The sequence below is a fragment of the Rhea americana genome, unplaced genomic scaffold, assembly GCF_003343005.1.
Source record: "Rhea americana isolate MKP2758 unplaced genomic scaffold, rheAme1 scaffold_45, whole genome shotgun sequence".
Taxonomy (NCBI): Eukaryota; Metazoa; Chordata; class Aves; order Rheiformes; family Rheidae; genus Rhea; species Rhea americana.
This window is the reverse complement of record NW_028186590.1, coordinates 5,592,782-5,606,879: the sequence shown is the minus strand read 5'-3', so window position 1 is coordinate 5,606,879 and position 14,098 is coordinate 5,592,782. Positions and strand designations below refer to the sequence as shown.

Sequence of the window (14,098 nt, the reverse complement as noted above, 5' to 3'; positions counted from 1 at the left end):
TTAGTATTGAAGACAATTTGCAGGGTGTTTGAGAGAAATTCTACTCACTTTCACCATCATCAGTTTCATTAGACTGCATAACTCAGAAGACATACATCAGAACAAAATAGATGGTAACTTAAAGCAAAGCTGACAGTGAAAGAGAAACAGAGGTGTGAGAGGAAGACTTCTCTTTCCTAAAATGAAGGAGGAACAGTTGTAGTTAATCATCCACAACTCTTAGCTTCAGCAATGAGATGAAACACAGAAAAAGGCCTTCAGAGGACACTGACGAGAATGTAATATGAACTTTTGTTTGAACACTTGCCAGCATATCCTAAAAGCAAAAGAAAATGTGTGGATGAGATGTCAGAAAGAAGATATGATCCTACCACAAAACATGGACATGAGAAGAACGTAACTTGAGTTCTGAAGACTTCTGTAAGGCTATAATGAATATAGCATCTTTTTGAAATCCCCAGAAAAAGTAGGGTGTTATGGATTTTATTAAAACAATTTCACTGAAAAATGTTTGGAAAGTGTTTTATACAGAGTTTAAACAAGCCAATGGCATGACCTTAGTAACTACTGCGGATGGCTAAATGACTGAATGTTTAAAATTACAGCACAGCATAAATTACTGTTGTGAAGTTCTTGGTATACCATATCCTCAGCTGAGGATGCACAGCGTTACTGAGGTGTAAATTGATGTGTGGTCAAGGAGCCACAGACTGCAATGAGAGGCGAAGAATTATTCGGTGACTGAAATATGTGATGTGAGGCACGGATGTCAATCCTGGCGACTGCACTGGTTACTTAAGCTGAGCATAGTGATTGAGCTGCTGTTTGTAGGTGGTTGGACCTCTTGGTTGTTTTGTTTTTTTTTTTTCTTTTTCTTTCTTCCCTCCTTCACTGGTTAGACAAATAAGACCAGAAGTTCACTGTGATAGCACGGCATAAATACAGAATGACTCAGAGGTGAAGATGCTTGTAGTAGGGTATGGTTATAGCTATGAAAAACCAGAAAAGGTTGTTTTCAAGACAGCTATTCCATCCTGTATAACCAGCAACAGCTGTCAAAGACTACATAAATACTAGGAAGGAGAAAGATATTCTTAATGGACAATTAATAGAGGAAGATGTAGGAAACAGACTTTACTTCCTTTTAAGGGCTTGCAATCAGGAGTCATGAAGAGTGGGTGAGGCAAGGCTCCACTTTTTCTCTGCTGGTCCAGACAGGTTTTTGGAGTTATTAGATTCACATGGAAAGGATTAAGGGAGTGCTTGGATGAAAGTGGATGACTTAAAGGTTCCATGCTGACATTACTAGAACTTTGGGAGGAAGAATTTGGTAGGACATAGGGCTAGGGGGAAAAATGTTGTGGTGTATACAGAATACTTTTTGAGCTAAGACAAAAGGGGCTAAGCATGAATGGCCTGAAAACCTGGATCTAAATGCAAGTTTGTTAGTCCAAACAGAATTAGCCATAAACAGAATGGGACCTTAGATTCATTAAAGAGAGTTGGTAGGAGTGGAGTGGGCCTGGAAAGCAGATGCTGGGACATTTGGCCCTTGTCTGGGCCATTCTTGTCAGGAAGATGGCACTACTTTGAACAGTAAACTGACAGGGCTTTGTGGCCTCTTTCCCAGACTGTATTTTAAAACAGTGTTGAAGCTACCATTGCATTTTGTAAGGAACTCATTTTTGTTTTGTGTGTGAGCTGTGGTCTGAGGCTTATCTATTTGACTAATGGTCTTTGAGGAAGACGTAGATGGGAGATGCGTAGTTTCTGGATCTTATTCATGTGCGATGTGGGTGCCGCTGTGCTTACAATTCTAGTGATTCTGAGCATAGAGACTTCAAGGTCTTGTGGCATCTTAAAGACATAAATCAAGGTAGTTATGAAATTCAGGCCTGCATTGGCTTAGGTGGCAGCTGCCTGAGGATTTTCAGGACTGCACCCTTAATTGTAGGTAAAGCATTAAGTAGCTCTAAGGCAAGCCAAGAGAGAAATTGAGTGCAACATGTCTTGTATTAACTCCCATTGTGTGTGCTTGTATCTTAAACAAGAGCTAGTTTGCCTTCCTTTCATGGAAGGTGAGGGGGAATAAGCTACCTCAATTTGTCTTGTATTTGATGCCAGATAATGGCAGGCCTGTGCGTACTAACTACTCTCAGCTGTATCAAGGTAAGTTGAGTTGTGCCTGCAATTCAATTTTTTTTTTTTTTTTTTTTTTTTTTTTTTTTTTTTTTTTTTTTTTTTTTTTTTTTTCAGTGGTTTGATCTTTAACTCCTGCTCTGGAGTGTTCTTTCTCTGTGGCATTGTATTCCTCTTGTAACATGAGCTTCTTCTCTAGTTCACTCTGTCTGTCCACATCCCATATGTACTCTTTGGTTTTAGCATAATCTTGCATTCTCTTTGGTTTATTTCCATTTTATTTTCCTTTCCCCTTATTGCTTTCTGTAATATCTCAAAAGTGTCTTTTATCTGCATGCTATATATGTTTCAGTTTGCCTGCTTGAGCACAGCATTTTCCTGTCTCTCTCCCCCACCTCCTCAACTATAAAACTTGTTTCCCTTTCCTGGCCATAGGAAATGTGAGCAGTCTTTATATTGTTTTCTAAATGTTCATGTAAGGTTGCTGGAAGAAGGACATTTATCTCTTTATACAGATACTTACATACTTCTGTTCCTAAACCATTGTTGTAATGACCTATTTTTTAAATGGTTTAAGATATCACTCTAAAGGGGAAAAGAATAGGAAATACAGATGCTAACTTGAATACATTTGTTGTAAATACATGCTTTATAAGCATATTTTCTCAGTTTTTGTTTAATACTAATAGTTCATGTGGAACAGCAGTGTCCAGTAAAAATACTTGCATTAGAGTACCCATAAAATACTTTGTTATTTAGACCGGTTTTTCTTTTATTTTGTCTGATCTCAGTTTTACGAATCTATAAACTTTTGTGTCAAGAATGATAAGCTGTATTTCGGAAACTATTAGGGAAACTCAGGTTTGGAGCAGTATGTTAGCATGAAAGGTAACATGGCTGTAGAAGCAAAGAGACTTAGTTCTAGCAGTCATTGATATATGGTATTATCTACCTGCTAAATTTATTATTTTACTACTGATATGGTTAGTGAGTAAAAGACTGAGTTCATATTCTGGTCATCTTTGGGCATGAGACCTTTTCCCTGTTTATTTCATATTTTGAATACAACAACAGTGTTTCCATATTTTTCCTGCATTTTTTTTCTTCTCTCTAGATTTGTCGTTCATACTGATATTGAAGGCATTTCAAGGGGAAATATTGTAAGTGTTCTGCAGTGTTATTTTTCTGTGGAGGCTTTGACTGATGTACTTGTCTTAGGTACAGTAGGTCGTCTTTTGGCCTTGCATCTTCTGCCCTTGAACTTTAAAAATAACTAACATGTTTCAGTAAGTTTTTCTATAGATTTTATTTGCTTTTGTAAAGTTAATCCTTCTGTAAAACCATGTTGCTGAGCAGCATCCATGTGGTGATGCAAACAGAAGAAAACAGGCAGTTTATCAGAGGGCTTATGTGCAGCTCCTTGCTGATGTTCTCTGGGAGCCTTCTGGTATTTTTGGTAAATCTTGATTGCCTTTTTTGGTTTTCACGCATTTAGCCACTGTATCCTGGAGTCTGTAAAAGTTCATCTACAACACCAAATCGTTCTGTTTTATTAGAGCAGCAATGTAAATTGTTTGCAGCTACTCTGTAGTTAAATCTTGGTGTCCTTGCCCTGTGTTAGCATATTAGCAAAACATTTCAGTGCTGCGCTTGCTGTCCTGTGAAGTTGTACATAACACATGTTTATCTATGGTGGATAAGACCTTGCAGAGTTTATTAATAAGAACAATTGGTAATAATCCTTTGCATTTGTCAAGGATGTTAGCTTCTAATTTAGGGGTTCTTAAAAATATATATATATCTACAGATAAGATTTCTTTTATGATCACTGCCATCAGCATTTAAAACCCTGAATCATACTASATGGACCAATAGTCTAATCTGTATTGCAACATAGAATGTGCATACATCCTGTGTTTATATTACATGCTTATTAATACTCCTATGATTATTTTCATAGTACCATAAGAGACACCACATTGACGTAAACTAATGGTATCTTCTCAGCTCTCAAACAGTTTTGGCTGAAATCAGAAAAGTTTGGAGAAAAAAAAAAGTCTTAACAAGAAAACACAGTAGAAGCAAGTCTTGTCAAAGTGTATTTTCTTTTGAAGCAGGTTTATTTCTGTAGAAATACAGAGATGCAGGTTTGATCACAGGATTTTCATAAAATTGCAACCTGGAAGGGAGCTTTTCTGTATCTTTTTATTCAGTAACTTGTAACATTTGAGGAAAGGCATGCAGATGTCACTGGACTGGGAGTACATTTTGCTTTGTGGTGTTTGGGAAAAGTAAGTTTGACAAACAAAAAAACTACATGCTTTTTGAGGACTTACTACTGTGCTCATCTTGCATAAACCCCAATAAAAATATATTTTTAGCATTCCTAGAAATAGTCTTTGTTCAGTCCTCACAAATAATCGTAATCAACAGAGGAGGTAAATAAATAAAATTGAACAGGGCAGTCTGTTAGACTTGGAAATCTTTTTTGACTTGATGGTAAATTGATAAGGCTCATAAGCTTAATTCCATTATTATCATTATCTTGAATTAAGCATATATTGCAATTGTTGTGTACAGGCTCAAAGATAATATGATGCTGTTGACTGAGTTATGGGAATCCCAAGAAGTTATAATACTAGCTAGAATACATTTGTTTTTTTGACAACAAATTGGGATTAGGTATTCTTGCTGCTTGAATGGAAGTTTGATGTTTTGTTTATGCGTATATACAGATGTTTAACAGTGCCTGGAGATGTTCTTTATAGCTATATGGCATATTGATTGTATGTTAAGTTTACATGTTGTTGTATGTATCTTGAAAGAAGGCTAAAGAGTCAATTAAAAAGCTCTAAAATTTAATACAAATACACACCAGGTTATAGGCAATATCTGGTAATCTTATCTGTAGCCCTTCTGGGGGCACTGCTCCTTTTTTTGGATGGAATAGGATTTGTACAGCTGCACTTACAATCTTTTCATATCTGTTTTTTTTTTTCAGACTGTATGCTTCCATTATTTGTTGTGGTAGAGACTGCCTTATTTATTTATTTRTTTAGAACTTGCATGTTAGTTTAGTGTTCCATAGCTTATTAAAGTAGTAACTGTGTCTTAAAATTTTGATGCTTCTTGTTCTCAGCCCAAAGAAATTACTCTATTCTTGGATAGTTAAGGCTTGAGGGTGGGCAAAATACTTGATTAAAACATCCCCATTCATTCTTGAACATTAAGATAAACATGAACTATCTATGAACTGTTCTATTAAAAAGCGACTTAAATAAGAAGGCCAGTTCTTCTCTGTTGTGCTGGGCTTTTTGGAACTTTTGTCAAATACAGCATCATTTGCATATGGTCATTAGTTTTTCTGGTTTACTTTTTGAATGGATCCTAGCCATCATTGGTGTTACAATGTTATGTTTGGTGATACAGAATTGTTCTATATAGGGAAAAAAACATTGGCTTGTTTGGTATAGCTGTAGTTTTTGCTCTGGAGCAGTCATGAGACTAACATAAATGTTTGGAGAGTATCCAGAGAAGACTCATGAAAATGATTAAAGGTTTGGAAAATATGCCTTCTAGTGAAAGATATAAACTGTTAAAAAAAAAAAAAAAAAAAAAAAAAAAATGTCGGGGGGAGTGACCTGACAGCTGTTTGTAACTACCCAAATGAATTTTTGGTAATAGACAGGTCTTCAGTTTAGCAGAGAAAGGTACAACTGACTAACTCTTGAAGTTTAATTCTAAATCCAGAGGCATTAGGAAGAAAAATTATACTGTGGGTGTAACTAATACATCAAGCTGTTAAGTGTTCTGCTGGATTCTCTACCTGTTTAAAAAAGGTAAATTAAGATGGCAAAATCTGATAAAGAAGATAGCTTAGCTAATATGAATGGGTTAAGGGAGGCTTCTTGGTCTGTTTTGCAGGTTGTACTAGACTGCAGTGGCCCTGATGCAGATATCTGTGACCCTTTTGGACTTCTCAGAAATGTGTATAGTACCAGAAGACTCTCTCTGCAGACATTGCCAAGTACAATGTAGGCTGAGAATTAAAGCAAGCAAGAAAGAAGAATAAACTGGACATTCCTTATGGCCCAATTGTTTTGCTTTCCTGCATTAGTCTGCCTGCATAACCCCTCCTCAAGGACATACAAGCTTTTCTCAGATTCAAGCAGGAGTGAGACTGTAGGCATGTTATTTTAGTTTGTGCAATAGCTACAAACTCACAGGCCTAGCTATGAGTTAAATTGAGCTCCTATGCTCTATTGTGCAATTTCTCATTTAAAAAAATTGAGGACTAAAGTGGAAGGTGCAATGGGTAATTAATATTGAAGCAAACAAATTCATTCTAGCACCGGAGAACTGTATGTGCCCTGCAAATGAATGATTCTTTTAAATTGCTCTATTAAAGTTGTTATAAATATGTAGAAAAATTTAACTTCTGTTGGTGTTAAATCCTGAGATATATGGCCTGCCTATCTGACTGTGTGATAGTACTTCTCATCACAATCTTGAGTCTCATCACAATCTTGAGTCTCATCACAATCTTGAGTCTCATCACAATCTTGAGTCTCAAGTTGTGCATCCCATTTAGGTTATACACCACTGTAAAGGWTAAGTTTATAGCTTCTGTTGTTGTTGCTCTTGTTCCAGTCTAAGGTTTTAGTTATTCAAAGGCTGGTTGTTCCCCCCTACAAAATCGTTTGAAATCTCTACAAACTGGTAACAAGAAATAGTTTTTTAAGTGATTCTGATACATCAGTCTGTGATTTACAAGCCTAGGGTATAATCATGTAGATGCTTGAGTTTCATACTTTCAACAGAGCCAGTCTAGAGGGGTTGTATAGCCATGGTGAAGGTTATATTAATTTGTAAGTATTTGCAGGACTGAGCCAGTATTTCTAGCACAAATGCAGAAGGAGAAGTATGTTTGTATAGAGTCTTAAAATCTTAACTAGCAAATGGGGAGGGAAACACTAGTATTTTATAAAAATTTTCAGATAAACTTCCTTCAAAGTATTTTAAAATCACATGAAGTTACGTTTCTGGCATGATTTATTATATGGTACATGTTTCATTTTGTAGTTTACTTCAATTATAGTGCTACAGGAGCTAACAAGATATGTGAAATGTTAGAATAATAAAACAGTGTAATTAGAAAATTCTGATTTGCCTTGTTTATATGGTTGAATTGCAGTTACATTCTTGTTTAAAGAAATCTCTATTTTTTAAACTTGGTTGAGCTTAGGGGGACTTCTTGTCAAAATAACAGATCTACAGAGAACTCTCATTGTTAAGAACCCCTTTTAAACAGTTACCATCACTTCTGCAGTGTCTTTAGAAATGTAATTGGACAGATGGATGTGCTGGATTGGCACTGTAAGTGTCTTTGCGCTGAGAATAGTATCAATAGCTATTAATAACCTTGAAAGGCTCTCCAGATAAATTAGTGAGCAGCAACCTTATAGCTGAGGAATACATATGTCATTAAGCTAAAAACAGAAGCTTGTTAAGTATTGATTTAAAATGAAATATTGCTGCAGGAAACTTCAGAAATTGTTATGCATTTTAGTTATGTAATATGCTCTAAAACTAATATTAAAAGGAGAGGGTCACTTCTGATGAATGCATGAGTAACAGTGCTGTATGTTTGTTTAAAGTTTGTACTTACTGAGGAAATTTTAAAACAGTAAAATAAAAATCCTGTTCTCTCGAAGACATAGGAAATGTAATCACCCAAAATCCTTAGCCTAGTGGCAAGGAAATACTGAGCTACCTTTAAAAGAAACATTTGGACATAAATACACTTAGTGTGGTTCACGGGAGGTTTTTAGGATTTTATCTCTAGATTACCATAAATGCAGATTTATTGAAGTTCGTCCTCTTTCTTCCGTATTTCAGTGTAGATGTTATGGGTTAATTATGTTCTCTTTGGCCATTACCAGGTAGGCTGTTCTTATTTAGTCCTTTTTAGTGGTCCTGCCCTTGCCCTTACACTGACAGGACAAATGAGAGCTTTATGTGTGTATTTCCTGTTAAGTGCACCACATAATAAGGAATTAAATCCCACAAGGATCAGTGCTTCAGAGCAATTTCAGATAAATGTGTTCCTCTATTCCTTATCTTGACTTTACAATGTGAGATTTAAATTTTGTATATACAAAATCATAGGCAAACCTCATGTAAGGAAAGAATATTAAATCTTGATAAACAGAACAATAGTTTCCTAGCAGATTGTGTTAACAGATGCCGTATTTTATTCTGGATTTGTGTTTACAATTAAGTGCAACTGAAAATTTTTTTCTAAAACTTCTACTTTCCTGTAGTATAGGCTCTTCCACCATAGCAGTCTTTTTATTTGTGATCAAATTAGAATCTAGGTCTTAGGATTTGAAAGACAGACACATTAATCCCCTGAAAGATTCAGTCACTCTCTGTCAGTTCCAATCAGGTAAAGGCACTGGTCATTTTGCTCCAAAGCAGTTGGGAGGATTTTTTAAATTCAAGGAGTTTGCCTTTTTACCTCATGCTTATTTTGTTTTCAGATAATAATATACCTATTGCATATGAATATTGCAGAATTCAATACGTCCATACGTCCCTTAAGCTGTCAGTCTTCTCCAATTTGCAGAAATCATTTGTGGTCATCAGCACTGGCTAATAAGCAGGACAGAAAATCATGCAACTTATATTAAGACAAGGTGGGTTTTTTGGAATAGCCTGGATTTTGTCTCTTAAGCAGATGACTTAATTGAGTGAATTTATCTTGTTTTGAAAGGGTTTATTTGAAAAGAAACTTGGAACAAGGGTCTATGTGTAGCTGTTTGTGATTTTCTGTGTAGAACTTGGACAAGCAGTCTTGCCTGGTAAACTAAAATGAAGTTGTTTTTGCATGCCTTGTGCGTAACAGTAGTAGTGCACTGAGCTGGCTTGAAACAGCCAGTTACTTTGTATTGTTCAAGCATGATCTTATTATGAACAAACTTTTAAATCTAGAAATTGCTGGGAAGAATATAAAGTATTTTCTAGTATCACAGTATCAGTAAAAAATAACCACGTACAATCTCCTAAATGCCCTTAAAATAAGTGCGTAGTGTGGTTTGCAATTAATGTAATGGAGTTACCAGCAATTTGTTTTTGGCTGTTGATATACTTCTGAATCTGCATTGTCTACTGTGGGATTGAGCATTCCCTCTTACATGGACATTTCACRTTCAAAGTGTAGTTAATAGTCCAAGGGGACGTTAGACCAACGAAATCCCAATCTTTGGTTTTCCCTAGTTCAGTTCTTCAATTTTGTAGTACCTGTTGAAAGTAGGCAAAAGAATTGTTTGCAATTTTGATGAAGCTCATGTGCAACTGGGGCTTTCGTAAAAGATTGCATTGTCCACCCTTTCCTTCCTTCACCTCCTTTCACACCCCAGGTGAATCCTCATTTTTTTCCCCTCTAGAGATCAGCAAGATATCTCTCTATCTCTCTTGCCTCAAAAAAAGGAATCTGGTTATTTTGAGCAGTAAACAATAATGTTTAGCTTCTGGATAGAATTCAAATCTTTATCTTTCACCTTTTCAGTGTTGTTTTAGCATTCAAGATCTCGTGAAGGACTGGGTTAGAAAATAGAAGCCAGATTCTCTGATATGTCCTTGCCTTTTTGTATTGCTCAGACAGTGCAGAGAGGCTGGGAGAGCAATTCTTGCCTTCCACGCTGTTACATCTTTGCATGCTGCAATGCAAAGTGAGATGTAGATTTGATTAAAGCGTGTCACACACTGCTATTCCCAGAACTCTCTCTAAATTGACACTTTTCTTTTTGTTTGGCAGAGATGGATCTTTGGCCRTTACCTCATACCTTGTAGAAGACAAGGGTCTGCTTTGATTCTATTTTTTTAATCATGTAGTCTGTTTTATTTAAATTTAGATTGATAGAGAAATTGCTAAAAGCAAGCAGGAATTAAAGTGTAAGGGGGACAGCAATGTGATAATTGCAGAGTAGCCATGTGACTTCAGTTTCAGTAGGTAGCATCCAATGAGGTCTAGAAAGTGGGTCTGTTCTGCCATGTTCTAAGACATAGTTCTAAGTAGACATAAAGCAATTTTTGTTATATTTTCTATAGAGTACATCGTGTTGTAGTAAAACTATTTGTCCGGGAACTTGCTGAAAAGATGTATTTTCTCATTTTATTTGGCTCTTTTTCATTGACTGTGTTTCTGCAGCCAGTCTGTTCTTCTCAGAACTTTTTTCCACTCCTCCCTATAGTTCTTGCCCTTCTCTTCTGTTGATGGCTGCAGTCACGAGGTTGACTTCCATCGCTCTGGCAGCATCAGTCTTAGGGAGGCTTCCACACATGAGAATGTCTTTGCCCCCTCTCTTTCTCCTTTTTTTTTTTGTTTTCTTTTTCTTTTCTTTTGTTATTGACAGTCATAATGAAAGCAACTAGACTGCTTCCTAGGGACTGCTAGGTTTCTCCTCCTCCTCCCCCGTGGAAAACCACTGCTTTTGCAGGCCTCCAAGCACCTTACTTGCAATGTGGTGATCAAACATTGTAAAATCAACTGAAAGCAGGGAAATAGAGCCAGTGCCATGGAAACTGTGTCTCTGCAGATCACAGTATATGAGAATTATTGAAAATACAGTCTTGTGAAATCTACTCCTAAATAAGGTCCTAATTTCTGATATTAAGGACAACCAAGAAAGCAAGAAAGAAATGACAAAGAGAAAGAGTAATGGCTGCATCATTCTGTACTTACCACACTGTATCAAAGTTGCTCATTTTATAAATAAGAAGGGTTTTCTAACCCTTCTATGTAGCTGAGCTTGAGATCAGGAACTTATGGTATAGTTTTCTTCTCTATCTTTGGGTCACTGTGAAGAAGAATTCTCCAAAAGAAGTTTTGCCTTTAAGTAAACGTCAGTTTAACTGCATTGGTGTTTGTGGATGTGCCCACAAATAGCTGAGGGCAAGTATTTTGGGTGTCTGAGCTCCCCAGGGGGCATTGTGGTGTTATTTCTATCTAAACTCCAGTTGGCCGAAGCATCCAGAAAATAATCCAGTTGAGTATTTTAGAGATATGCAAGGTAGTTATGGATTTATTACATTTTATCTATTAATGTAACTAGAGATTAGCCTTCATGCACAAGGGAAAAAAAACTGCTGAGTAGGAGGCATCACTTAATATTGTCTTTTTACTCCATAGCAAATCCATCTTCTAATCCTAGTTGTCATTAGATCCTCTGGCTAAGAGTGCTTTTTTTATTTTTGATACATATCCTGTACTTAATGTAGTAAATTCTGGACCCTGGAGTATATGTAAGTCTAGATTCCTTGAGTGACTAAATGAGACTGTAAATAAAACCTTGGTCTTCTATGTGACAACATAGAGTATTCTAACTAAAGCCATCCCTTTAAACTATTATATTTAATCATTTTCCAGAAAGCTTGTCACTATTCTGTCTGAAGCATATGAGACTGACGTGCATCAAATAGCAAAGGCATTTTTCTGTCATGTAAACTATTTATTAACAGAAAATTAGTTGGAGACTGTGTCATACTTAACTTTAATCAAAACTATTAGTTTTACCGGTATTTTGCCAGATTTGTGCATCTTCCATTTGCCGTATTATCAAGCATTTGGTTATGCTATTGCTGCGGTCACTGATCCTCATAAAGAGAAGTGTGAGGGAGGGGAATGGGTGGGTTGGGTTGGACTGAGCTTGAGCTTGCTTGATTTTTTTATTTTTTATTTTTTAGTTGTTTTGGCGTGTAGAACTGAGCAACGTGAGTTGTTTGACATTGTGAATCTCTGTGTGAGGAAATTTTTTTTGACTATTTATTTTCTTTAACCTTCCTAGAAAGAATGAGCATATTATGCCTGTACTATCTAGCCCAGATGTCCCAGGAGAAAAAAGTRCTTGACAAACGCAACGCCTAAAGTAATGATGAAATAATTTTATTCCAACCTTGTTGATTTTTGTTTGTTTGTTTGTTTGCCTTTTATCCCCTTGCCCCTCCAGACAAACGTGTTGATGATTGGCCCTTGATGCAATCTCCATTTCCAACATTGACTATAAGCACTATTTATCTCCTCACTGTCTGGCTGGGCCCCAAATGGATGAAGACAAGAGAGCCCTTCCAGTTACGTTTCCTGTTGGTTGTTTACAACTTTGGAATGGTTCTACTCAATTTCTTCATTTTCAAAGAGGTATGTATGCCTCCTCTTAAGAGGGAATTCCTGTTTAAGTCTGAGCGTGTCTAGAGATTTAAAAATAAAAATTATTTCATATATATTAATGATGCATCTATTGAAGATAAATGTATGCTCTAGATTTTTAAAGCTGAGTTTGCCTTTGATATGGGTGTTTTTATAACTAGATATCATTTGTTTGTGAATAAACTTACTAAATGAGTGTGAATAGAGAATTTGTGTATACTGACCAGTTCAGCTTTTTTGATTTATGTTAGTGTAAACATTAGAGATTAACTAAAATCATTAGGGGTTTAACACTTAACAGATTTTTTTTTTCTTTTTAATTATCCTAAGAGGTATCAGAATGTATCTTATTAGAAGTTAAGCTGTTTGCCTTCAATATGTTTATCATTTTTAGCAATTAAAACATCCATTGTCTGCTTTGAGGAGAAGTATCCTGTCTGCAAGCTTGCTTTTTAGTGTAGGAATGAAAATGAATAAACTATATCTTTATAGATGCAGAAAAGGATACAATGTTCAAATATTTAGTTCTGAGTGCATTACTTCTAATAACAGTGTTCTTAAGTGTTGCTGTGTTTTGCCTTATGTTTTCTGTACAGAGGAAACAGTTCTCTAGCAGCAGCTGAGCAGGAGTACTACTTCCTGCACAGATAAACTGAATTGCACCAGACTTGCACTGATAGTGTTCAAACCTTACTTATATGACAACACATGCATTTGCACAGCATTTCCAGACCACTAGAGTCACATACAAATTAGTGTGGTTTGAGCACTCTGAACACCTCAGGTGCAAATGTGTTTGCTATTGATAGGCTGAAATCTAATTATTTGAGTTACAGGCAAAGCTTTTAATTTCCTGTTATTGCAAATGGTAGATTATGACTCAATGGATTTTAAACAGGACTATAACACTATAACGCTTATAAAGAGAACAATTTCAGTTGTTCTCTTTAGCCAGACAACTTTTTACTTCAGTCTACGAGAGGTTTACAGTACTGATGTGCCACTTACGTAATTCACGAGCAATATAATTGGTATGAGTAAAATAACATATAGTTTTCTAAATTACTATCAAGTTCCTAAGTATTGTTAATAACAGAATTTGAATGTGAAACATCTTTAATGAGATCAATAGATCTTGTTCTAAATTTAAACAGTATTTGAATATTCTTCCAAATGTCTAACCATATTTCGTCATCTTTGATAACTCATATTAAAACGTTAAGTTGATCAAGCACTGCTATTTTATCTAGTCCAAGATTATCGTGTATTGAATTCAAGTTCAGATTCAAATTAGGAGCAAATTTTTCCTAGAACTTGCCAAAGTCCCAAATGAGTAGTCTGTATTTTGCCACAAAATCCTATGTTTCTTATTTTAGTTCGTAGAAGTAGCTGAAGTCTGCTGAAAACAATTCATTGCCTTTCTCTTCTGAATGAACCTTGGTCAAACTACCCAGCAGACCTCAGTAGAAATCAGTTAGTTTCTGTAACAATGCAGATGAAACTAATCTCTCCTGTTCTCTGATACTGTCGACATGCTGATGCTCTTGTGTGATCAAACTGGAGAGCAGTGGTTTTACAGCAGTTCGTGAGAAGTAGCCAGATGACTTGAAATTCTTAGGATATTCTCTGTGGACAGTTACTTCTTTTATTTCTCCCCTTAACAGGCATGTACAACAGTAACGAAGCACTGGGCTTTACAAGTTCTTATATATTGGTTGTATCTGGATAATACTTGACTCTGCATCTGTACTC

General features: G+C 36.0%; 1 protein-coding gene across 1 annotated transcript in view; it reads left to right on the top strand.

Moving 5' to 3' along the window:
- The window catches only part of ELOVL4 (ELOVL fatty acid elongase 4), a 33,144-nt gene that overhangs the window by 4,969 nt on the left and 14,077 nt on the right, over nt 1–14,098 (top strand). The window contains exon 2 of the mRNA XM_085316078.1: nt 12,150–12,337. Within this exon, the coding sequence (XP_085172204.1) occupies nt 12,150–12,337 (188 nt within the window). The remainder of the gene's footprint in view (nt 1–12,149; nt 12,338–14,098) is intronic.